Source organism: Saxophila tyrrhenica (assembly GCF_035928015.1).
Source record: "Saxophila tyrrhenica strain CCFEE 5935 chromosome Unknown scaffold_15, whole genome shotgun sequence".
NCBI lineage: Eukaryota > Fungi > Ascomycota > Dothideomycetes > Mycosphaerellales > Extremaceae > Saxophila > Saxophila tyrrhenica.
In genome coordinates, this window is record NW_027041747.1 from 334747 (window position 1) to 356823 (window position 22077).

At 54.3% G+C, this 22077-nt stretch overlaps 6 protein-coding genes across 6 annotated transcripts; 2 read left to right on the top strand and 4 right to left on the bottom strand.

Annotated features, from left to right (window-relative positions):
- Positions 1-1298: 1298 nt before the first annotated feature.
- On the bottom strand, positions 1299-2146 carry LTR77_008754 (uncharacterized protein; the record flags this gene model as incomplete). The annotated part of the gene is made up of 2 exons (XM_064805984.1): positions 1299-1650; positions 1707-2146. The coding sequence occupies 2 exons, from the start codon at positions 2144-2146 to the stop codon at positions 1299-1301; spliced, it is 792 nt and encodes a 263-aa protein (XP_064655843.1).
- Positions 2147-3190: 1044 nt separating this feature from the next.
- On the top strand, positions 3191-3775 carry LTR77_008755 (uncharacterized protein; the record flags this gene model as incomplete). The annotated part of the gene is made up of 3 exons (XM_064805985.1): positions 3191-3301; positions 3359-3564; positions 3625-3775. The coding sequence occupies 3 exons, from the start codon at positions 3191-3193 to the stop codon at positions 3773-3775; spliced, it is 468 nt and encodes a 155-aa protein (XP_064655844.1).
- A 495-nt stretch (positions 3776-4270) lies between these two features.
- Positions 4271-4555, top strand: LTR77_008756 (uncharacterized protein; the record flags this gene model as incomplete). Its single annotated transcript, XM_064805986.1, has 1 exon — positions 4271-4555. The coding sequence occupies one exon, from the start codon at positions 4271-4273 to the stop codon at positions 4553-4555; it is 285 nt and encodes a 94-aa protein (XP_064655845.1).
- Positions 4556-10369: 5814 nt separating this feature from the next.
- On the bottom strand, positions 10370-10882 carry LTR77_008757 (uncharacterized protein; the record flags this gene model as incomplete). Its single annotated transcript, XM_064805987.1, has 2 exons — positions 10370-10414; positions 10469-10882. The coding sequence occupies 2 exons, from the start codon at positions 10880-10882 to the stop codon at positions 10370-10372; spliced, it is 459 nt and encodes a 152-aa protein (XP_064655846.1).
- A 1803-nt stretch (positions 10883-12685) lies between these two features.
- PUT1 (proline dehydrogenase) lies at positions 12686-14320 on the bottom strand (the record flags this gene model as incomplete). Its single annotated transcript, XM_064805988.1, has 2 exons — positions 12686-14211; positions 14308-14320. 2 exons carry the CDS (start codon positions 14318-14320, stop codon positions 12686-12688), a joined length of 1539 nt encoding a protein of 512 aa, XP_064655847.1.
- Positions 14321-17154: 2834 nt separating this feature from the next.
- LTR77_008759 (uncharacterized protein) lies at positions 17155-17556 on the bottom strand (the record flags this gene model as incomplete). Its single annotated transcript, XM_064805989.1, has 1 exon — positions 17155-17556. One exon carries the CDS (start codon positions 17554-17556, stop codon positions 17155-17157), a length of 402 nt encoding a protein of 133 aa, XP_064655848.1.
- Between the last annotated feature and the right edge of the window lie 4521 nt (positions 17557-22077).

Consider the following 22077-nt stretch of genomic DNA (forward strand, 5'->3'; position numbering starts at 1 on the left):
CCGAGCGAGCCTGGTAGTGTAACCCCACAGATAGTACGACCTCCGATGCAGGTGGCGACAATCACTTCCGGACCGCCCGTCGGACTTCTTCTAATGACCAATTGCACGAAGTTTGATCAGCGCTCCTGCAGCGGCTGGCTGCGTGCGCTCTGCAGCCCTCACACCTTCTCGAAGATCTCTAGAAGGATGGAAGTGGGACTACGGACTTGAGCCGTGCTCGCCGTGCCAGTGGTAGACTACGCTCGGGCTCGGGAATGAGAGACCTCGTCAGTACTCTTTCCAGGCGCTGAAGGGGAACAGGACCGTCTGATAGCCAAAGCAGTGTCCTTACCGACGGCCGTGAGCATAAGGGTGGAGGCTTGCGGAGTTGGCAAAAAGATGTTTTGTGCTGTAGATGGCCGAAGGTAATAATTGTTTTGCACTTGCAGCAGTATTCCTGTCTTAGCGAACGCACCGAAGGGCACGAAACCACCCTGCCCGTCTCTGTGCTTTCAAGATATCCGAGCTCGCCGGTGCATTGCGTGAAGACCTGAACGAAATGCTTCGAATAGTCACGTGAGGCGTTGAAAGCTTGGGAGAAGTTTTTGCCGATGCTTGTATTCTTGACTTCACTTCATCTCGTCCCATCTCTTGAGAACGATATTATATTCCCCATCCGTGTGAGCTATCATCTACCGCAGAGGCTTGAAACCAGCTCTTGAAAATTGTGTTCGCGGTTTCATCTGGCAACTCATGGACGCCGACGGTGTTCTGAACACAAATGAATGAAGCATACGGAATGAGCCAAGACGAGAGCTGTATGTAAACGACAGTTGATGTGATGTGTACAGTCCTGTATTTACCGGCCTGTGGCTGAGATGTATAGAAGCCTGATCCGCGTACAAGTCAAGCTTGTCACGAGCCGTGTCCGCAGTCTCATCGTGCAGAATCTATCAACCCTCGGCTGATGCCTCGCGCAAACGGCAGTCTTCCATCCTTCCGGAACGCACGCTGAGAACACCTACACGCTGGAGTCGGAGGGCAGCAGATAGACGATACATCATACAGCAGACTTCCCTCCAGCATGTCAAGCTTTGAGCCCTCTTAGAACACTGGCCGCGTCGAAGCCTGCTCCTCCTGGCCCCATGAAGCTGTCAACCCATCCTTGGATGGCGGGCCATCCAGACTTGAACCTTCAATTCACAAGCTAGGACACTGGCGGCAAGATCGTTCCCTGTCTCCTGGAAGACTTGCAACGCCAAGTGGGTGATCCGGTCGTGGTCGTAGCTGGCGTCGTCCTGCGCTTGGAGCTGCCATGCCTAAGGAATGATGGTGTGCATATAGCCTTTGGGTGCGTGGTCGAACAGAGCACCGGAGCTACCGTCGAAGGGGTGAGGACGGTACGTGAACTGTCCCTCGAAACAATGAAACAGCTCGCCGTCGGTAAGATCGGTTCGGTAGCCCGTGCTGTACTCATGTATCAGTGCAGCTCCACGGGCCAAATCGACCGCGAGACCGAGCTCGGTCAGGAAACGGGTCTCGACCGCCTTCGCGACCATGTGCCAGGCTGCGAAGTGGTCTGTCGGCGACGATGGCGGCTTGATGGAAGCCTGAGTGAAAATCGCATGTGTCGCCTCATGCAGCAGTATACCGAGCCACATGTCCCATCTCCTTTCCTTCGGACAGCGCTTCCAACCATGGAATGCCGGGTTGACGGTGACGATCACTCGCCGGTTGTGCTGACACCACAGGCTCCGCCAATATCGCGTGGCTCCATTCCAAGGAAGGCGTTCGGCGGGAACAGGTTGGCGTCGAACCATTCGAAATGGACGTCTTTGAGGAGATCCATGAACAGCATGCGCCCGAGCCACTGGAGGAGGTAGTTCGCAATCAGCTTGATTGATTGGAGTTCGAGAGGATCGAGATCGGTCTTCGCGCTCTTCAGTTCGATACTGAAGGCATTGAAAGCTTCGATCTGATCGAATCCCCATAGCTCAATTGGCTTGTCGAAGAACCTGAGCAGCTTTTCTTGGAGTGCGGAGGCTGGGACTTTCGGTGCTGGTGGTTGTGATTGCGGCTGCGGCCGTGTGATGTTGAGGATCGCATTGTTTGTCGTGCTTGTCGATGATGCCGCAGGCCCTGGCGGCGCCTGCAGCGGCGTAGCCATCGTTGTTCTATCCGTAGCAAACGAGTGACGAGAGGTAGGACATGAGAAGGTAGGTAAAGAAGTAGGTGATTGAGCAAATATCTTACATCGAAGCTAGCTTAATTATGGCCAATACTTTCACACAGTGGGGGAAACATTCACTCAGCAATACGGAGAGCGCCAATGGCATGATGATCTCGTGTGGGGCACATTGGATGGTTCACGAGTTGGGAGGGGAAAGGCAAAGGGAGCATGAGACTTCTTCTCTGCAGCCATGTCTGAAGACACGAAGGCAATGAAAAAGAAATGACTTGATGGTTTGTATGATGTCCCAGCCTCTTGACACCAAGCCCAGTGTCCACCCTGCACGGCTGGGGCATCATTTTTTGATCTACGACTCATTGGCAGGCCCCAGTCTTATGGGAAAGAGAAGGGGCTGGCAGGGCGAATGAAGTCGGGTAACCTAAAAGGTCAGCTGAAGAAGAAAGAAGAAGAAGAGGAGAGAACGTGGAAAACGACTGCTTATAAGGCAGGCAGGGCGCCTGTCTACAGTAGCGTGAGGACATATGCACCAGTGTTCTGTCGCGAACGCAGCAGTGGCGAGGCCTAAGGCCCAGCGACGGTGACGCAGGGTGGGTGTTGACGTGATTGGCCTGGTGGTGGAGATTTGGGAGCTTGGGGGGTCAAGACCATCGTCCACAGCCGCCGCGGGCACCGCAGGACCGTAGTAGGAGTCGTGGCTTACGATAGGAACGATATGTATCATCTAGTGGTCCTCTTAGTTTACCTGGATTGATGAACAATCGCTCGGAGCAGCGATGAGGCTCCTGTGTTGCGTACAATCGCCCGGCAAGCAGAAGCTCGGATCACGGGGCACCAGCAGCATACCATTGTCGATCGAGCTCTTATTCTTCCACAGTGTACAATAGGGAGTCTGAAAGAGCATAGTATAGTCCAATCGATACAATAGGTCAATGATCACTGGCTCGATATATAAGATGGTTCTTTCCAAAGTTCCACCTTGCCAAAAACATAACCAAGCAACCACCACCAGACTCCACCACCATGCCGTACTCCATCAACGGCAAGATCAACTCGCGCTCACGCGCTCAAACCCGCCCTGCAGCGATCAAGCTGAACGTCAGGAGCGGCACCTTCAGGTTCGCACAGAAGACTGTATTTCATCATCCCCAAGCCTAGCAGCCCCAGCTCTTCTTACTGACGTCGGCACAGCGCACACGCGTAACGATCCGCAGCGTGACGGGTCTCGACGTTGTCGGGGAACTGAGGTTCGACTCGCTCGACAGCAGGAAGTACATCGTCCTGTACGATGTTTTCGTCCTGGTCTGGGGCGAAGTTGTTACGACGCGGCCGTTGAAGGCGGTCAGACTTGATCGCAAGAAGCATGTCACGGGCGTGTTCGTGGATAAGAAGAAGGTGTAAGTCCTAAAGCACCCATTCAGCACTCAATGGTTGCGCATCTGCTGATGTTTGCACAGCGATTCCCTCAATCGCCGCCTCGAAGCTCGCATTCGACACCGCAAGGCTTTCGAGAAGAGGCTCCTGATCGACGAGGATTGGGAGAACATTATGATTTGTTCTGGGTGCTCCGAGGCAGAGGCAAAGGACGACTTGCTGTTGTGGCGATGATGCCGTGGTAGAAGGGGTGAGGGTAGAGAGGTGATCGAAGAGTCTTGTGTTGCATGGCGCGCCAGGCGGAACTTGAGTCCCGACAGGGCTTCTTGGTTATGGATGTAGCAGTACCCTCCTCTTGAATAGCTTGCCGCGAGACCTTGATCCTTCTGTATCTGTTCCCCATCGTTCGTTAAAGCTGGTCTGCTCGATCATGTGCTCGCCCAGCGAACAGCAGCTGAGCGTTTTGAGCCGCGAAAAGGTCTGTGAAATGCGGCATGGTCTTGCGCGATTTGGTATGAAGAAACATTTATTGCAGGTCTTGTAGAAAGTGTGATCGATCCGTTGAAGTGCTCAATCATCGTACATGCGAAGCCAGCCAACGCCACCTTCACTTCAACCTCAATCCGCCGTGGAATCTGGACAGGACAGCACCATCAGCGAGCAAGTAAGAGCAAAACAACCACAGAGCACACAATCAAAGAGAGAAGCTCAAGCAAGCCATCAGCAAACATGTCCGACTACGACGAAGAGCAGACGCAAGCATTCCGCCAGCAGGTCACGCCGAAGATCGAGCAATGGCTAGAAGGCCTACCGGGTATGCGCATTGAACGATGGATGGACGGTCTTCCTGATGAGCCCATGGCGCCTCCCCATGAGGGTCGGTCAGAGCGACAAGCAGGCGGACAGCCAGGCGAAGAGGGATGGACGGCTACTATGGTGATGCTGAGGGCGTACCCAGCTGCAACGCTCGGGAGGCTCCTGCTGAAGGTGGCGGCGATGGTATTGAGGCGTTAGCGCTGAGTGGGACTGGCCATAATACTGACCGAGAGAGGGAGAGGGAAAGGAAGCATTCTCCGGTGCAGCATGGCAGCAAGAGCAGCGACTGTGGTGGCGGCGCACCGACCCACTTCAAGGAGAGGACAGCGACAACGACAGCGATGGCGACAGTACGACAGCACGATATGAAGACGCTGCAAGCAAGAGCGGTATTGTTGAAGCCACTCCCACGAAGAAAACAAATATGCTTAACCCACCTGATCATGGTACATCCACCTTCCGCCATCCACCAGCGCCTCGCAAGCTACGCCTCCAGAGTCTTCAGTATCACCCTCCTCAGCACACACCATAGACCAGCCGAAAGCCGACCTCAGAAAAGCTTGCCTCCTCTCCCCCTCCGTACAACAGCATCGCCACCCGCCGCCCGTCTCACGTTCCGAAAGCCCTGCCGAAACAACCGCATCCATTCTTGCATGATCCTGGGAAGTGTCAGCGAGCTGGAGAAGACGATCAAAGAAGGTACTGTACCGTCTGGAGCCCCACAGAGCACTACCACAGCTCCCAGTCCCTCCGACGGTCATCCACGTCGATATTACGTTCGCGATATTCGAGCTTTCCGAGCTGGGCCTCCGTATGGCATACCAGCTGTGTCGTCCAATCCTGTGAGGCCTGATCCGTGGAAATGGAGAGCCGCAGAAGCAGCGAGCAAAAAGATAGGCCAGCTTGGTAACCCCACCGCTTTCCCGGATACCACAAAGGATACCACACCATCAAGCTCTTCCAACTCAAGTGTCTGCCAGAGCAGTCATCAAGAGCGGGTAAATCCAGAGTCCAGAATTGTTGCCGCAAGATCTGTCGGAGTCCAGCTGGGCGAAGGAAAGAGTATGAAGTATACTTGCCGATGACAGCCAAGCGCATGGTTGGAGTCGCTTGTGACGCCAATGATGACTACAGCCGGGAGGCCTCTCAGCGGCTACTGATATCAGATGCAGGCGATTGATGGCCTGAGAGCAAATGCGGAGCATGTCTGTTGTCTCCTCGAGTCCATCGGAGTGGAAGTCCTGGAATCCGGGTATCAGGCGTAAGGTGCAGGCGGTTGATGGCCTGAAAGAAAAGAAAGAAGCGGTCGGGTTGAAGGACTCCTGGCAATGGTGTGGTGGTAATGCGTCGGTGATTCTGCGAATGCGGGCCTTGTAGGCGTCACCGCAGTACTTGAACGAAGCAGCTGGCGATGCGGGAGAATGGTGAAGTGATGGCCAGAGCAATCATCAACGCCCTCGTCAGCAACCCAGAAGATCGATCCACCAAACCATCAATATCAGGTGGATGCGAGAGACCGATGAAGTGACGGCCAGAGCAATCAGCAACATCGCCATCTACATCCCAGACTGAGGCATCTCTGCGAACGAGAGACCGATGGAGTGACGGCCAGAGCAGTCAACAGGCATTCTCGTCTTCACCCGAATGAAGCGGCCCGGGATGCGAGAGAATGATGAAGTGAGGGCCAAAGCTGTCAGCGACATCCTCTTCAACACCCGAACCTCATCTGTGGCCCCAGTAACCCATTGATCCGTCAGCCTCATGGTAGAGCAGCCAGCCTCGCTGTCCATATCAGATGTCGACTCGAGCGGCAGCAAGCTTCGCAAGCACATCCAACCCGGCCACACATCCTACAGCCCCCAGAAAGTCCAAAGAGACCAGGGCCTCACGCACAAGAGAGCCTAAACTCGACCGAGCAAGCGAGACCCAGCACGTCATCTTAACCGCCTCGCACCAGCGCATTCGGCAGTAGTGTTACGGTGGCGGACCAGCCGGCGTGCCATATGCCAAGTGTGGGACAGATGTGTCTGAGGCATTGATGTGCACATTGCAGACGACCGAGCGCAAGTGTACTGCCCGCTGAGCACAACCGAATTGTGTCTCGGGCAGGGTTCCGGCGAGCGGCAACGGTCTGGAGGCGGAGACCGACAGCATGTGCCCACGAGCAAATCGAGGAGCGTTCAGCTGTCAATTCTCCTCCCTTCAATAGCCGACAGAAACCCTTCAAGCTCCAAAGATAGGCCCATGTCTGTACCAGGTGATTCCCAGAGGAACACATCAAGGAAACAGAACGCATCCTGTACCAAGTGACTGCCAGAGCAGCGCAGCATGGCAGCTTGGCGCAACATCCCGTCGTTTTCTGTACTAAGTGTCTGCCAGAGCAGCGCAACAAGATACACAACAGTAGATCAAGCCGATGCCGGGTGACTGCCAGAGCGAGTCAACAAGGCACCGTCATCCATCAGTGCGGGCCTTGAGGCTCACCGCCATGGCAAGCTACATCCATCAATGCGGGCCTGAAGGCTCACCGCCATGGCAAGCTAGCTGCCATGCTTCTACCCTTAGGCAGGAAGGATGGGAAGATGAATGGCGATGTCGAAAGCTGATCCCGCAATCCTGCTCGTGTTCTCGCACAGCCAGTAAGCACAGCAGCTCGAGTGACTGCCAGAGCAGTCATCAGCGAGCCACTGTGCAAAACAAGTAGGCGTGGCCTGTCGACGGCGGTTCGGCCGTCCAGAAGTGTCCCGAGTAATGCCGGGTAGGCTGGGCTGATTCTTGAGTCCTGGTTGATGAATGGCTTGTAGCTGACGTATATTCTTGTCTGAGAGCAGCGAGGTTTGCGGCTCCTGCAGACCCTCGCTATTGTTGTCCGGCGTAGGCTCTTGATGTCTGCAGTGGCGGCCAGGGCTGTGGCGTTGTTGTATGTCTGCGTCTTGCTCCAGGGTGTTGGGCGTTCTTCGAATCAGCGTCTCGTGGTACAGCACACGGTATGCAGCCGAGGGTAATGCTTCGATGGTGGCGCTAGACCTGCGTTGGCTGGATGAGGAAGTCGAGATGGAGGGCTGAAATGTTGGTCGCCGCGGAAGAGCGCAAGGGTCACGTGAGCCAGAAACTTCACGTTTGACCAAATGAATCAGGCGCTGGCGCGCGAGCCGGTCGAAGCGTCGCGTCACTTGGTAAGATGCGCAGTCGAAAGCTCTCGTCGTTGCTGCAAGGCCGAGGGAGGTGGTGTGCAGGTCGCGTTATGTCTGCTGTACGGGTGGCGACAAGTGCTAGTCGAAGTTTTGGCTCGGTTGAGGTTGCAGCAGGATGCTGCGACGATGTTATTGGCTCTCTGTCGAGTCCTTGTAAGAGTGGTAATGTCTCCTTACGAGGTGGAAGGTTGTTGGAGGCGGAGGTGACTGTCGCCGCCCTTGGGGGAGCGAAGCTTGGCCGTGGAGACGCTGTAGCCTCTCTTTGTCAGTACGCGACGACGAGGGTGGTATCACACAGGAAAAGCTCACCGGAGCATCTCCTGGGTGCGGTCAGCACTGCCATGAAGTTTCATGGTGTTTGGTCGAGGGTGGCGTTGGCGTTGGGCCCGAGGAGCAACGCCGGCGGTCGAAATTTGCTTCACTTCGTCCACGACAGCATTTGCACGTGCAGACCACTGCAGTGAGGGCGCCATAAGCATCCTCTGGGCGTTCAGAGCCTCAGTGATGAGCTGCTGCAGGTGTAGCTAGTGATTGGGGGTGTGGTGGCGCGGAGGAGAGCATATGAATCTGTCGCTTTGCGCTCGTGGCGGGCTCGAGGCGCGCTGTTCGCCGATGACAAGGGGGCCATGCTCAACAGAACGTAGAGGTTGCTCTCCGTATGCTATTCGATGAGCGCGTTGCAAGAAAGCAATGGTAGTAGCAGTGGTGTGGATAGAAGGGCGATGGAGGGGAGGAGGGGAAGCGGATGAGCAAGTGAACGCCGCCTGGTCCGTGCCCTCCGCCTCCAGCGACATTGTGACAATAACAAGGCCTTGTTCTGCTCGTCAAGACCTTAAGGAGGCTCAACAATCACAGGAGACCCATCTACTACGCTCCAGTAACTCGTTAGATCAAGATTAAGCAATACAGAGACTTGGAGGGCAGAAGGGGCTACTACACGAGCACCACCGCAGCTTTCGCCACACACTACAGATGCAACAAGGTCTTAAGCGCAGAGCACACTGACACCAGCGGCGGCCGACACCCCCGAGTCAATCGAGTGGCCCCTTTCAACACGTTGTAGACCCTCTTTGTCTCATCCCGGAGAGCAACAGATCAAGCCTCGAAGCCTCAGTCGCTCTCAGCCAGCTACAACGGATGCAGCCATGTCTTCATTGTATGGCGCAGTCATTGCGTAGGCCGGCAGCACTTCAGCCTACGCCCTTGGAGCACCCTCGGAACTCTCCATGATCATTCAAGCCCTCCTCATGAGCAACAGGGCAGACCTCGAGCACAGCAGAATGGTTTCTGGCGCGTGAAACAACTGCCACATCCTGAGTGCACGGCGCATAGAAAAGCCTCAGTCCAACACCTCAGCGGACAGCCACGGTGCTGCAGAGCCACATCACCCGCCTCAGCAGATTGGACCTCGAGGCACAAGAAGAGTTCTCGCCACCTACCACCACATGGTCACACCTGAACCCCCTGGTGCAGATTAAACAACAGCCCATAGGCATGAGGTCTGCGACGGTACAGCACCAGGCGGGCCGTCTTGAAGCACAATAGATCCCGTCTCGAGCAGATAGACGCTGGCAATTTGCCCCTTCTACAGTAGGAACAATTCCAACAAAGCACCCAGCGCTCCAACAACATACCCTTCGTCGCCTCGAGAAGCCCAGATCGTGGTCAAGAGCAGGCGGTAAGGCTTTCTGAGCCGTTTCACCAGCTTACAGAGCGACAGGTGTGGACTTAGGAGCATCGTGGTTCCTGTCGTCCTTATCCAGCAGCACAGTGAGACTTGATCACCCCATGCGCAAAGCAAGAGCCCTACACTGCCAGCTGAACAGATTGCTTGTATGGTACCGATGCGCTCGAGGCCATTCAGCGAGGCCCGAAAGACTCGTCTATGCAGCCGCCCGTCCCTTGGACGGACAATGGTAGCAAGCCCGCTGCCGCGCTGGATCAGGCCAGACGAGCATTACATCTCACACATGGTCGCCTTCAGCGACATGTCAAAGAGCTCCGTCTACAGTCTTAGCACGTAGCAGTCTATCTATCCTCTTCGCTGCAAGAGTAGGCCCAGTAGCAGTGAATGCCACAGGCAGGTGTGGTCAACGAAGATGAAGGCGCCGCAAAGAGACGAACAGGGACTTTGATGGCCACCTACAACCGCTTGGCTTCAAGCGAGGTGTCGGCTCCAAGGAAAAGTACAGCTATGCAAGGGCCGTAGTGGCACATTCCTCCACAAGCAGAGAACTTCAAGGCGACTGTCAGGGCCACTTGGTCCTTCCTGCTTCCCCCACTTATACACAACGCAGGATGCCAATGCATTGAACGAATGATCTGAAGGGCGCAATGCCTACCGCCACCAGCATAGGTCGATCGATCCACTGGCTTCATCGCATGCGAATATCACCACGCCAGTAGCATCTCGCACGCAGCCACCGAGTCCAGGTACGATCTATCGAACTTCAGAGAAGCAGCCAAAGAAGATTGTCAAAAGAGCATGGAGGTATGAAACGGCAACTCGTTAGATCAGGGCGCAGATGCGGCAAAGGAAGAAGGGATGAGTGCCAGTACTGTCAGACAAGAGCATCACGGGTGGACCGTCTCATGCTACTATCGGCATAGTCGTACGTACGGAACCACTTCTGCGGGCTAACAGCTCTTCACTTGGTATATTTTGAGGCACGGTAGAGGCGCAGGTGCGACTCTTAATGGAACAGAAGGAGGCACCATGGATGAGTGAGACGGTGAGCTGCAAGCACGGGCAAGGAATACGAGAAACAGCCACACAAAGAACGATCGTTACAGCTAAAGCTCCCTCCTTCACCTCGCATCACCTCTCGAGCAAGAGGAAGGTTTCGGCCCTCGAAAGTCCCAACTGCAGCTCCAAGTCAGTGCCAACCCTCCTCACCGACACAGTCTCAGCCCATACCCGGCTTTGCTCATGCCCATTGCCAAGGTCAGCGGGCACAGCAGACCGCTGCGATCGAAGTGCCATTGCAAGCATTGAGGCCATGCTACTCCAAGCATTTGATGTCCAACGTCCCGACAAAATGGCTACAATGTGGACGGTAGTAAGGAGAGCCTGCGTGAGTAAGGCAGCGGTAGCGAAGTACACAAGAAAACCATCGAAAGACCATCCATAGCCGTACCTCTTCACCTGGACAACAAGCTCACGCCAGATGTCCGTGTTGTTGTCCAGTGCATAATCCAGCCATGTGAAGTAGCCCGCTGTGACCTCCATGTGAGCGGCCTCGAAGATGTGGAGGTCTTGTGCGAAGACTTCACTGCCATTATTCGGCTGTTCGTTGGCAACTGCCTGGATGATTACCATGCAGCGGGACATTGCGTCTGTTAGAGGCATACCAAGTTTCGTGCTCACGCGGTACGAGAGACCGTGAGTGCCACCATTGAAGGAATCGAGACATGTTCCAGCGCAAGGCCTTGAGTGAGCCCTGACATGGCGGTTTTTACGGTCGTCATCCGCCGCAGGGATATTCATCGAGCTTGGATGGCCATTGTACTGTCTGGATTGTATTGGATACGAAGAGGCGTAGGTCGGTTGTACCAAAGGGCCGTGGCAGCATCCACCACGGAAGCCTCGGAACCTGTCCACAGACTTCCTCAGCCCCGAAGAACCATCTTCTCAGCCGACTACAGGTCTCTGGAGGACTCACCATCATCACACCAGAAGAGGGACCTACGACCAGGCTCAGAACACAGCCGCTCACAATGAGAAGTGCCAATGCCAAAGGCTTGATGGGGAAGAGTCTCCAGCGAGGTCCTAAACCAGACCGGAATTCAGTCTAGACGAGGTATGTAATATCGCTCAGCTGATACGCAGAGCTCAGGATGCCGAATGGTACACCGGCTCCATTGATGAGCTGATACCGGATATGGTGGAGAACCATGTCAGTGATCGAGATGTTCATGAGGATCTCGTGCAATTTGACAGCCTATTGCAAAGCCTGAAGCACGACGTCTTGACCATCAAAGTCGTCCAGGTCTCATCGAAAGTATACTCTGGCAGCACTCAACGACCGTAAACCTCCGGTGATGCTGATCGGGACGACATGGATGATGCTTCTCCTCAGCGCTCGAGAAAACGGAGTATCGTAGGCATGCCTGAGGGCTCTGTCGCTCCGGGTGGCTGCAGAGGATGGAGGCTGTGGCGACCAAGTAGCCTTTCGATCACGCATTTGACCTTGTGTTCCTTCATCTCTGGAAAAGCCGGAGGTATAGGCTATCGCCGAGTCCATCAGCGGTACGTCCGAGCCGTCATTCGTTCGAGCGTCGGAGCAGTCGGACATGCTGAGCTCATGACTGTAGCTGCCTTCAGTCGAGAGAGTGGGAGTCTGCGTTCCTGTTTCGATGGAGTCCTCGGTGTGCGGTTTCAAGTTCAAATACCCTGCGTTTTCCATCATTCACCGCTGTGACCCTGACCAGCCCTGCCTACTTCGCAAGAGGTGTAAAGCTCCGACCTCCAGGATCCAGGAGGGAGAGATGGTCAAGTGAGGATGCTTCGTGCTGATTTGGAATACCATTGCTGCACTTCCCGCCCAACAATGCTGGAACCAGCCATCGCTTTGCAACCTGAAGTCGTCTCTGCAGCGCGTGCACCTGCGAGACAATGTACGTGGTACCTACATCTGGCCCCCATGCCACTTGGGAGCGGCCGAGCTCATGGTTGGCATAGACATTGAAGGGAACTGCTGTGGGAGATAAAAGGCATGCCTTGCCGACCGTCTGCTGGCTTTGTACAGGCTCGCGAGTCCGACTGTAGGCTTTCTGGTATGATAGTGAATGGTGGATGGTGGATGGTGGACAAGGAAGGGAAAGACGGGACGAAAGCGGCGAGCATTGCCGCCGCAAGCCGTCTGCCTGCGACTTCGGAGGACCACTTCAACAACATCCCCACCATGGTCTTCAATATCCGCGAAAACCCGCCGAGTGTAGATGATCTGGAAGGCCTGAAAGATCTGTGCATCTCTATCTCCTTTCTCATACGGTATCATATCCACCTCATCCGCTATATAACTCGTGATATCCAAACTTCGTCCGCCTCCACGAACTCCAACAAATGCCATCGCTAAATCCAAAAGTCCATGTCCCAAGTAATACCAAACCTCCAATATCATCAACCATAGCTTCATGCCATATAAAACGTCCCCTTCAACCTCCGCCAGAGCTCAGCCTTCATGGCAGTCCTGGTCTCATGAGTCCGGCTCGCAGCATCCTTGTTCTCCGCAGCGCGTCGAAGCAAATAGTTCAAACAGTCAAACATTGGGCCCCACGTCGTGCACTTGAACACTCGCTCCTGGACCGCCTTGTCGTTGCCCACGTTGGCTTTCGCTGCGGCTAGCAAGCTACAGGAGACTTCGTCCGCCATGCCTTGCAACTGGGCGAAGGTGAGAGGGGTGAGAAGCTCTCCGCGAGCTGCTTGGTCTCGCCGGAGGGACTGTGCCTTTTGAACGGATTCGTGGTTATGAGTGGCGAGGACGACGTTGACGTGCGGTAGAGCCTGGTCTGGGGCTCCTTCGGCGGGGCGGAGGACATCGTTGTACTTTCGGTGGATCAGGGCCGATGCGACTTGGTCGTATGCGTTGTGCGTTCCTTCGATGGTGGAATGCATGAGCTTCCGATCGTCTGTACCAAGATACGCTCCCCGCACCAGCTTGACTCCCAGTGTGTAGCCCTCCTTGCGAGCATTCTCCAAATGCTTCGCAATGATGTCCGGGGTCTGCTTCAAGTACACCTGGTAGGTGCTGTACACCACGCTCTTACCGCCGATGTTGTAGACTCTCTGCATCCGAAGACACCAGTCATGGAAGCCAGTCAAGCTCCAGGTCTCCTCAGCAGCTGGAAGCAGAGCAATATTCTTCTCTGCCGCAGCCTTGCACAGAGCATGCATAGCTTCGCTCATTCTCTCAGTCGGCTCTTGCTCCCGCTTCATCCGCCGCATGGCCTCCGGACCCATACCTGACCACTTGAGACCGATGAAGTCTCCGGGCTCGGCCATGTGGACGCTGTCAAGCATTCCCTTTCGCCAGACTGCCACATCCTGCTCCTCACTGCCTTCTGAGTCCGCCAGTACTTCTAGTGCATACTCGAGGATCACACCGGCGTAGCCCTGCTTTCGTAGGTCTTGACAACTCTTTCCCACTTGAGCCTCTGTCTCCCCTGAACAAAACTGCTTGTAGAATGTATGCCACAACAATGACCGCATAAGCGGGTTCGTATCGATGCGGAACAGAGGGTTGCGGCTGTTAAGCATTCCTCGGAGAATGCTGGTCGAGGCTGCAAGCAGCGTGGGCGAGCTGGAGACGCTGGTAATGCAGTAGGTTCGGAGGACTTGTGAGAGCGGTAACGTCGCCAGGGCGAGCATGCCGGGCTCAGTATATCCCCCGGGCGGGGGAGCAGCGCTCGCTTGTGTGCTGCTCGATATCGACGCCGTGGACAGCACTACAGCCCGTGCCTTCGGCGCTGACGTCTGGATGCTACGCCGGCTCGAGTGCCGTCTGCCGCCATCCTGGAGGAGGTGTGTACAGTATGCTGGCGATCTCTGCTTCCGTAGAATGCTGACGAGCACCGCATCCGGCGCAGGCATTTGAAGGCCTGGCTTCATTGTGATGAAAGAAGAGTCTCCGCCGGCAGAGAAGGAAAGAAGGATACTTACTGCTGGAGGGATGATTGACTGCCTACATATATACGGTATCAATAGCTTGCGCAATTGCTTATCAGTCAACGTGCGAGGAACTCAGTTCCGGCTACCTTCGGCCTTCATGTTGATGGAGTCGATGGAGCAGGAGGGCTCCGCATTCGCTGCTGGTCCTGGCCACAGTCAGAAGGCTATTTCTGCCGCTTGTGGCATAGCGCAGCCAAATTTCGATCGCCAAGGCCGGTGAATGAAAAGCGTATGCCGACTGCACTTCATCTCATCCATCACCACCCACTGCCTTTGCATGCCCACCAAGATGCAGAACTGGCCCGCCGCGCTTCTGGAAGGCTCTTATTAGCTCGTTGAAATGGTGTACTGCAATGCGAAGGCTCCTTCAACCATTTCGCTGCAGATGTGCGGTCCTGAGGCCTATTTCGCAGAGCGAGGCCTGCCGGGCAAACACCGGTATGCTTTCGTGCTCGACGTTGACCCTGCCTCAATCGCAGTATCAAAAAACAATTCTACACATATCATCAGACTGTCCAGAGTACCCCTGCGAAGGCGCTGACCATCGGGAAAGTTGGACCGCGAGATCTTAGGCGGGCGGAAGAGCAGCAGCGTCATCCGCGCGGGCTTCAAGACAGCAAGTCTGACGCGAGATGTGTTGAGGCAGTCAACTGCTCGTAGATGCTTCCAACTCCTCAACAGTATTGTCCTTCAGCTTCTGCTCCGGGAGCCCCCGTGCGCTCGTTCAAGATACGATGTGTGAGCTTTGCGGCAATGGAGAAGCGAGTGGGAAAGCGGATGTTCAGTACCGACATGAAGCCCTCTGCTCAGATCTTGGTGTGGATGTCCCTCAGCCGTTCGTTTCGGTCAGGTTGATGTAGATAGCATCGGAGCAGCAGGAGCTTCAGCCTCCCGACAGATGCTCCAGCGTAGGCCAAGTGAGGCGTCCCGCCGCCGTCCACGGCTCTCTGAAGGCGTCGCTATTCACAATCCATGTACCGTGCAGTATGAGCCCACCGTCTTTCCCTACTCTTCGACCTGCTGTTCTCGTTCGTGTGGAGCTGAGTAATGGCGACGTCCTTGAGGAAGCTGACGGCAGTGCAAGGAACAGCTTTCGCATCTGCGGTCGAGATAACGGAAGTGCCGCTGCTGCGCTTTTGCCGTGCGCATGGTCGTGACTGGGGGTTTTGGGTCGGCTCAAGAGGATCTGTACTTCTTGAGATCTGAAGTCCGGGGACAGGAGCGAAGCCAGGGAGGCTAAACGGTTCTCGCAGAGCTGTGGCCTCATCGTTTTGTCGCGCGCCCGCCGGCTCAGTGAGCCGTCGGCCATAGTACCATCGCGGTTGGTTGTCAGCATGGCCACTGGCTCCCATATCCATCGCTATCGTTGTCACTGTCGTAGTTGAGTGTGACCACGCATTCGCGAAATCTTCTTCTTCGCCCGCCCTGGCGAGTGTTCAGCAGCGCAAGCGTCTTCACAGCCCGATCACGATGAGAACGTCTGATGAATCGCGATATTCGAGCGCCGTAGCTGGAGCGCTGCCCTCACTGTGTCCCACCGTTCGCCTCGCCCTCGTCGTGCGCGCCTCATCATCGTTGACCTAACAACCGTGGCATCAAGCGGGCGTGTACCGGTCTTACAGCGGCCGCAAAAAAGCAAGCAAGAATAGCAAATAACATCGACGGGACTGGGGACTTCTTCTCTGCAGCCATATCGAAGAGACATATAAACAATGAAAAAGGGAGGATGTATGATGCCCCAGACGAGAGCCTGATTGCAGGACTCACGAAAGGTTGCGATCGTGCCCACCAACACCATAGAGAGAGGGTGCGATGAACACTCACGACATCGATATCAATGTGTGCTGCTTCTCCTACACCTCTAGTCACAATTGTGAAGAGAGGCGATCAGGGGCGACTCAGGAGATGGAGAAAGGGTAGGCACCCAAAAGCAGTGGTAAGGCGAAGATGAGGAAAAGAGGAACCAGGAAGGAAGAAAAGCGAGCTTCAGTGGTGCTTCGATGGGCTGCTCCCGTTTCCTAATCAACAAAGGTTCCTGTGGGATAGTGCACCCCAAACAGCACATAGTTCGGAGCAGGCGAGATCGAAGGGGACTGGAGGGCTTCTTCTCTGCGACCATGTCGAGAAGACACGGAAACAATGAAAAAGAAGGATGTATGACGCCCCAGACAAACTGCTGGAGACGATCGTGCCCACCAAAACCGTGGAGAAGGAGGTGTGATAGGCAGTCACAACGTCAAATTGATCTTGTTACGCCCCGGCTGTAAACAGCCGGAAAGAATCGTGTCCATCGACGCCATGGGGGCGCAGACTTGATAGAGAGTCCTGACGGCAGATAATGATCATTGGATTATACGACGCTCCAGGTAAAGCTGGATATGGTCGTGCCCACCAACACCATGTAGGAGAAGATGTGATGGACAGTCACGGCGTCAGGAGATCATGTAGAAAAGAAGAAGAAGAAGCAGAAAGGAGGGGAAGCCGGCTTAAGTAGTGCTCTACTCGGTTGCTCTAATCAACAAAGATTCTTGTGGCACACTCGGTGACGTATGGATGCTGCGAGCAGTTGTTGATTGCGGCTAAACAACGGCTGGACTGGAGCCGGATGCCGATGAATGGTGGTCATAAGGAGCATTGGACGATGAGTAGTAGGTTCGGCTCGATGTCAACGATCTGTAGCAATACATCCATCGATTTAGATGACTCTCCAAACCACTCGTTCAATGCCTTATGATACGGAGCGGACTATGCGGTGTGGAAACGGTAGGTACATCGACAATGGTGTTGCATGTACGTCTACAACTGAAGGTAAAATGCCTTTCCGTGGCCAACTTCACGGGCCCCCTGAAAACGGTATTGCGAGGACAGTCTCTGCTGAAGCATTCGTGCATTCCTGCGTCTTATCTGTAGCATTGTATGACCATCAAAGCCGCTCAGTTGCCCTTCCCACCCTTCCTAACGGGTTTAACAATCTCCGGCTCCTCCTGAATCTCACAATCCTCCATCATGTCGAACTTCTTCTCATCGTCGCTGTGTACGCCTACATCAACAAACTCGCCGCCTTCCTGATCCTCCTTCTGCCCTCCAGACTTGCTCTTCTCTGCGCCTTCAAGATCATGACCTGCCGACGTCTTTGGCTGTAGTGGCGGCGCTGATGCTGTGGTGGAGGAGATGGTTGTAGTTGCTAGTGTAGCCTCCGCCGGGCCCAGTTGCTGCTTCTCGATCGTCGCTGCCGTCGCAGGTGTGGTTTTCGCTGGTTGTGCCTGCGGATTGTTTGGTTTGGGTGGCGAGAACGATCCCTTCGACAGCTGTTTTGAATCTTGAGGACGATCCATGGTAGGATGATGGTGCGGTTGTTCCCGAATTTACGATCAAGGGTATTTCGATCTTGCAGTCGCTGTAGTGGCAGCCGACTCAGGCGACTGCGTGAGACTGTGCCGAACGCGTGAATCAGTGCTGTAGAGGTTTTGGGTAGTCGCGGAGCTTCTGATCCCGGTTTCGATGGTGCGGAAAGATGGTAGGTTGTAGCACGGATCGTAAAGCGAATTGTAGGCTGGAAGGTATGCAGTGGTGTTGTATGGAGCCGCGAAATCGTGATGGCGTATTGAGGATACTTGCCGGTCGTAAAGAAATAGTCGCAGACTGCATTGGTGCTACGAAGGCGTGGCTACGCAAGGATGCTTGTATGACAGATGGTGCCGGCGTCGTGCAGCCCGTGTGACATGACCCATAGCAGCATTGATTGAGCCACATCGTGATCTGTAGGGACATGTGTGTTACAAGCCTGTGGTGTGCGCGAAGGTCCCTATCTGTCACCTGACTGGACTTAACCTACATGGATCAATTCCAAAATTCATAACCCATCCCAAGCGGATACCAACAGTCATTGTCATTGCCATTGCCAGCCAGCAGCCACTAAAGATCGATTACTAACTAATGAATGAACTTGCTGACAATTCGGTGTGTCTAGTTCACTTCTTAGCCAGAACCATTGCCATTGCCATTGCCGCTGCCTGCTTGTTCATTCACTAATTCTGGGGCTTTGCTAACATCACACGCTCCTAGTTCGAGCCGCTCAAAGCGGTAATGATGCCTGCTCATTCAGTTTTTGCCTCTTCCCCTTCTTGCTTGCACTGCAACACAGTCTAACGTACGCCTGCAATCTTTTTGTTTGCTCTTGTATCACCCCATCTACGCTATGGATTGCCATTCACTCGCCTTGAGCCAATCAACCATTACATCGTCACGTTTTTTACGAAAGCAGCATGAAGAGACCACGTTCTTACCTACATCGTGTCCACAATGCTCATGCCGTATCCATTTGCCATCGTTTCTATTCGGTCCAGTACCCTCAAGTACGCGTCGTGCTTTACCAACTGTTTCCCTAACACGAAAGAATCACCACGCGGTCATCTTTTGTACCATAGCAGGCACAGTCAGACTCCGACCCGGCACAGAAGATGTAGAAGAGCTTCTAACCCCTGGTACATCCACTGCAGCCCGTCTCACGTCAACGACATGATTTTTTTTGGCGCCGTCACTGACAATAGCACAGCTCTCCTCGTTTGGCTCCCCAGCAAAAGTCACGATCGTATCTTCCTCGATTAGAGACGACAGCACAACAGGACATGCCCATGGAGTCAGGACTCATCGGGCTTCGGTAGAAGAGCAGCGGGAAGCAAGCAGTACGAGAGGAGGCTCAGGAGAGAGTTTGGAAAGTACATCGGAAGGCCCAGGGACGGGGACCGCGTGTCTGTCATGGAAGCTGATAGTTTTTACGGCATTTGGAACAGATATTGAGAGGCAATACCAACAAGTAGGTGGCACAAGGTCGCTGGAAATATCATCATCAAGGACAGCATGAACGCCACCATTTCATGGGCACGTTGGTCTGGCGCACGGTCACCATCGAAGGCTCTAAGGTAGCTATACCCGGATGCGGAAGGTGCAGACATAGGAAGGGTACGCCGTCGTCCATTGTTAGCGCATGTCGGTCGGCGCGTCTTTGGGTTGGTTCAGAGGCGTATGGAAGTAGAGGGCATGTAGCATATAAGCGGGAACAGACGCAGCAGTTTTATAGATGTGCTCAAGCGACGGCGATGCAGGTGTACTATTGATGTCGTGAGCCAAGTATATCATCAATCAAACGTGCTCCATCCCTCGCTTTGGACGTCTTGCGCAGGAGGCACGAGGGAACACTACTCACCAATCGAAGGGCATCCTAAAGCCACTCCAATCGACGGCCTTGCGCTTTCTGAGGGGGGTCACCTACCAACACCGTTCACCACTCTCGCGACTTTCTTAAGCCTGCCGGCCCACGTCACTGCTCTTTGTAGAGAAGATACGCCTAGCAGCACCGTCCAGCCTTCGAACGACACCCTTAAGCCTTCCCGAACACCCTCCACCTTCGAATATTTGTGCGAAAGGCACCAACGAACACCATTCACCAGTCCAAACCAACCCCCAGACATCCCTGTCCCACCTACCTGCCTTTCGTATGATTACGATGCCCACCAATACCACTTGCCAATCTAGCGGCGCCTTCAGACCTCTCCCACCTTCTTACCTGCCGTACGAAAAGAGACCTGAGAACACCGATCATCGATCGCACTCATCTGCAGCCTCTGCCGTCTTCTTTGCTGTACTACGCTTCTCAGCAGACCGTCTATACCTCGGAGGTTGCGACCAGCGACGCGCCCAACCACTCCCCAGCATGGACTGCTGTCCGCAGAGAAAGGCTTTAAGGACGAGCAGCAGTCAAGAGAGAGATTGGAAGATCACGCACCGGCACAAGCCTACGAGGTCATTCACGTCGGGCGACCGGAGCATGCAGGAAGCGCTGTGTGCAGACAGATTGGAGACGGAATGCAGAGGACCAGCAGTGGTTCAATGTTGGAGGCTACCTTACCTTCTTGAAGAGCAGTCTCGGTCGTCTTGCGGATCCTAGTTGCTTCTCCCCCTCTGGAATACATGCGGTAACAGCACAGGCATTAGCTGAGATAGTGGGGAAGAAGTTAATTTATAAAATGTTGATTCCCACAAGCAGGCACTAAAGGTATCATTGGCGAGAAGATTCATCAGCAGCAAACGTGATGGCTACCCTCGCTAACGAAGCACGACTCTTTAGATGGAGAGCTTCAACAACGCGTCATCAAAGTTGGCAGTCTGCTTAGAGCAGCATCGATGATCCCTCCCAAAGATCAGCGATGTTGTGTGGCAGCTTGGAGCACAGGAGGAGAGAGGCGGCTTCGAAGACGCAAGTGCGGTGCAGAAAGCGTCTTGCAGCAGGAGCCTTGGAGCATGAGCACTGCCGCAGAAGCATTGAGGTAGGAGCATTGAGGAACCCATGAGCAGAGGACAAATTTCTCGTCGTCGAGGATTGCAAAAGCAGGAACACGATCGTTCCCCAGAGAAGTAAAGCATCTCATCGAGAAGGGGGGGATATCATGTCGCCGTTGGAGCGATCGTTAGTAAGCGTCTTGTCGACACCGTCCGCCGATGACACCGCAAACTCTCCACGACAGCAGTGTCTTCGTGTCTTCCGGCACGCTCCTTGAGACTTGAACTCAAGAATGTACAATGGCACAGATGAGAGGTTTTGCCGCGGGTGTTGTAGCAGGTTCGTTGGGAACAGAGCATCGAGATCAACAGCATTGAGTACAGCATCAAGAGCAAGAGCAACGAATCACCAATAATGGGCCGGCAGCGTTGAGAGAGGAACATTGACGGTAGGTGTTACGATAGAATCAGCGATCCGTTACCATGGAAGCAGTCGGCCAACGCCAGGCAATGTCACAGTTCTCGTTGCTCAAGCCTGAGATAAGCCTTCCACGATCGCTGGAGAATGATGGCCAAACGCACGAAGAAGAGCAACCTGCGAGAGCACCTGCCAGTGGAGTGCACTGCGCTCTTTGGTGGATCAATACTGGATGTTATCACTCGAAGGGGTCCTTTAACATGGAATGGACTTCGTTTGCTGTAAGCGAGCCATAACGCTGCTGGACCACTGAATATGGGCAACGGCGTACCGGGATCAATGCCACTTTGCTTTACGGCTAAACCTAAGGACGATGTAGTCGATATCCTGTACATCCTCTAGTGCCTCAGCCAGTCACCAGAACGGTGGACCGGCAATGTTGGCATCCAACCATATTGAAAGAAGAAAGAAATCGAAGTGAGTACTCGCGCTTTATACAAGACTGCAAGGGTTGCAGAAGGCCGTGCAACAATAGCAATCGTTGTGACTTCGCACTTCGGTGATCCTTGTAAGATCAGCGTTGCATGTGACAGTAGACGTCGGAACAGGGTCACCGATCCTCACGTGCTGTTCCTTGCTGGAGTCACGCAACAGATCTACCCATGTTCGCTCAACAATTATCACGCAACCGAACGAGCTCGAGCCACAATCTATAGTATCAATGGAGATATCAAACATACTCAACGTATTATGTTCCCGCCTTCGGACGAGCTGGAGAATTGCCTGCTTCCATTACTTCTACGCCTCATTCCATCACCTGTGACTGTTCGTCATTTGGTACCTCAGGAAGTCATTCGATTCAGACAAGGCACGCAGCCCAGGATTCAACGTCCTGGCCATCAATCGTAGACTGATAAGCAAAGACCCACCTTGTTCTTGCCACTTCGCAAGCTTGAGTTGTGTCGACGCAGTCCACCGCTCGCAAGATCTTGCTTTCAGACGGGGATTCCGGACTGATGAACGTTGAATGGGCGGCAGGGACCGTAAATGACTACGAAAAGTGACATGACATGTGGCAGGGAGCAATGAGCCTGGCGACCGCGGCAGCAGTGGGCCGGAGCAAGAGCTTTGAAGAACTCAATTTGAAGAAAAGCTGATC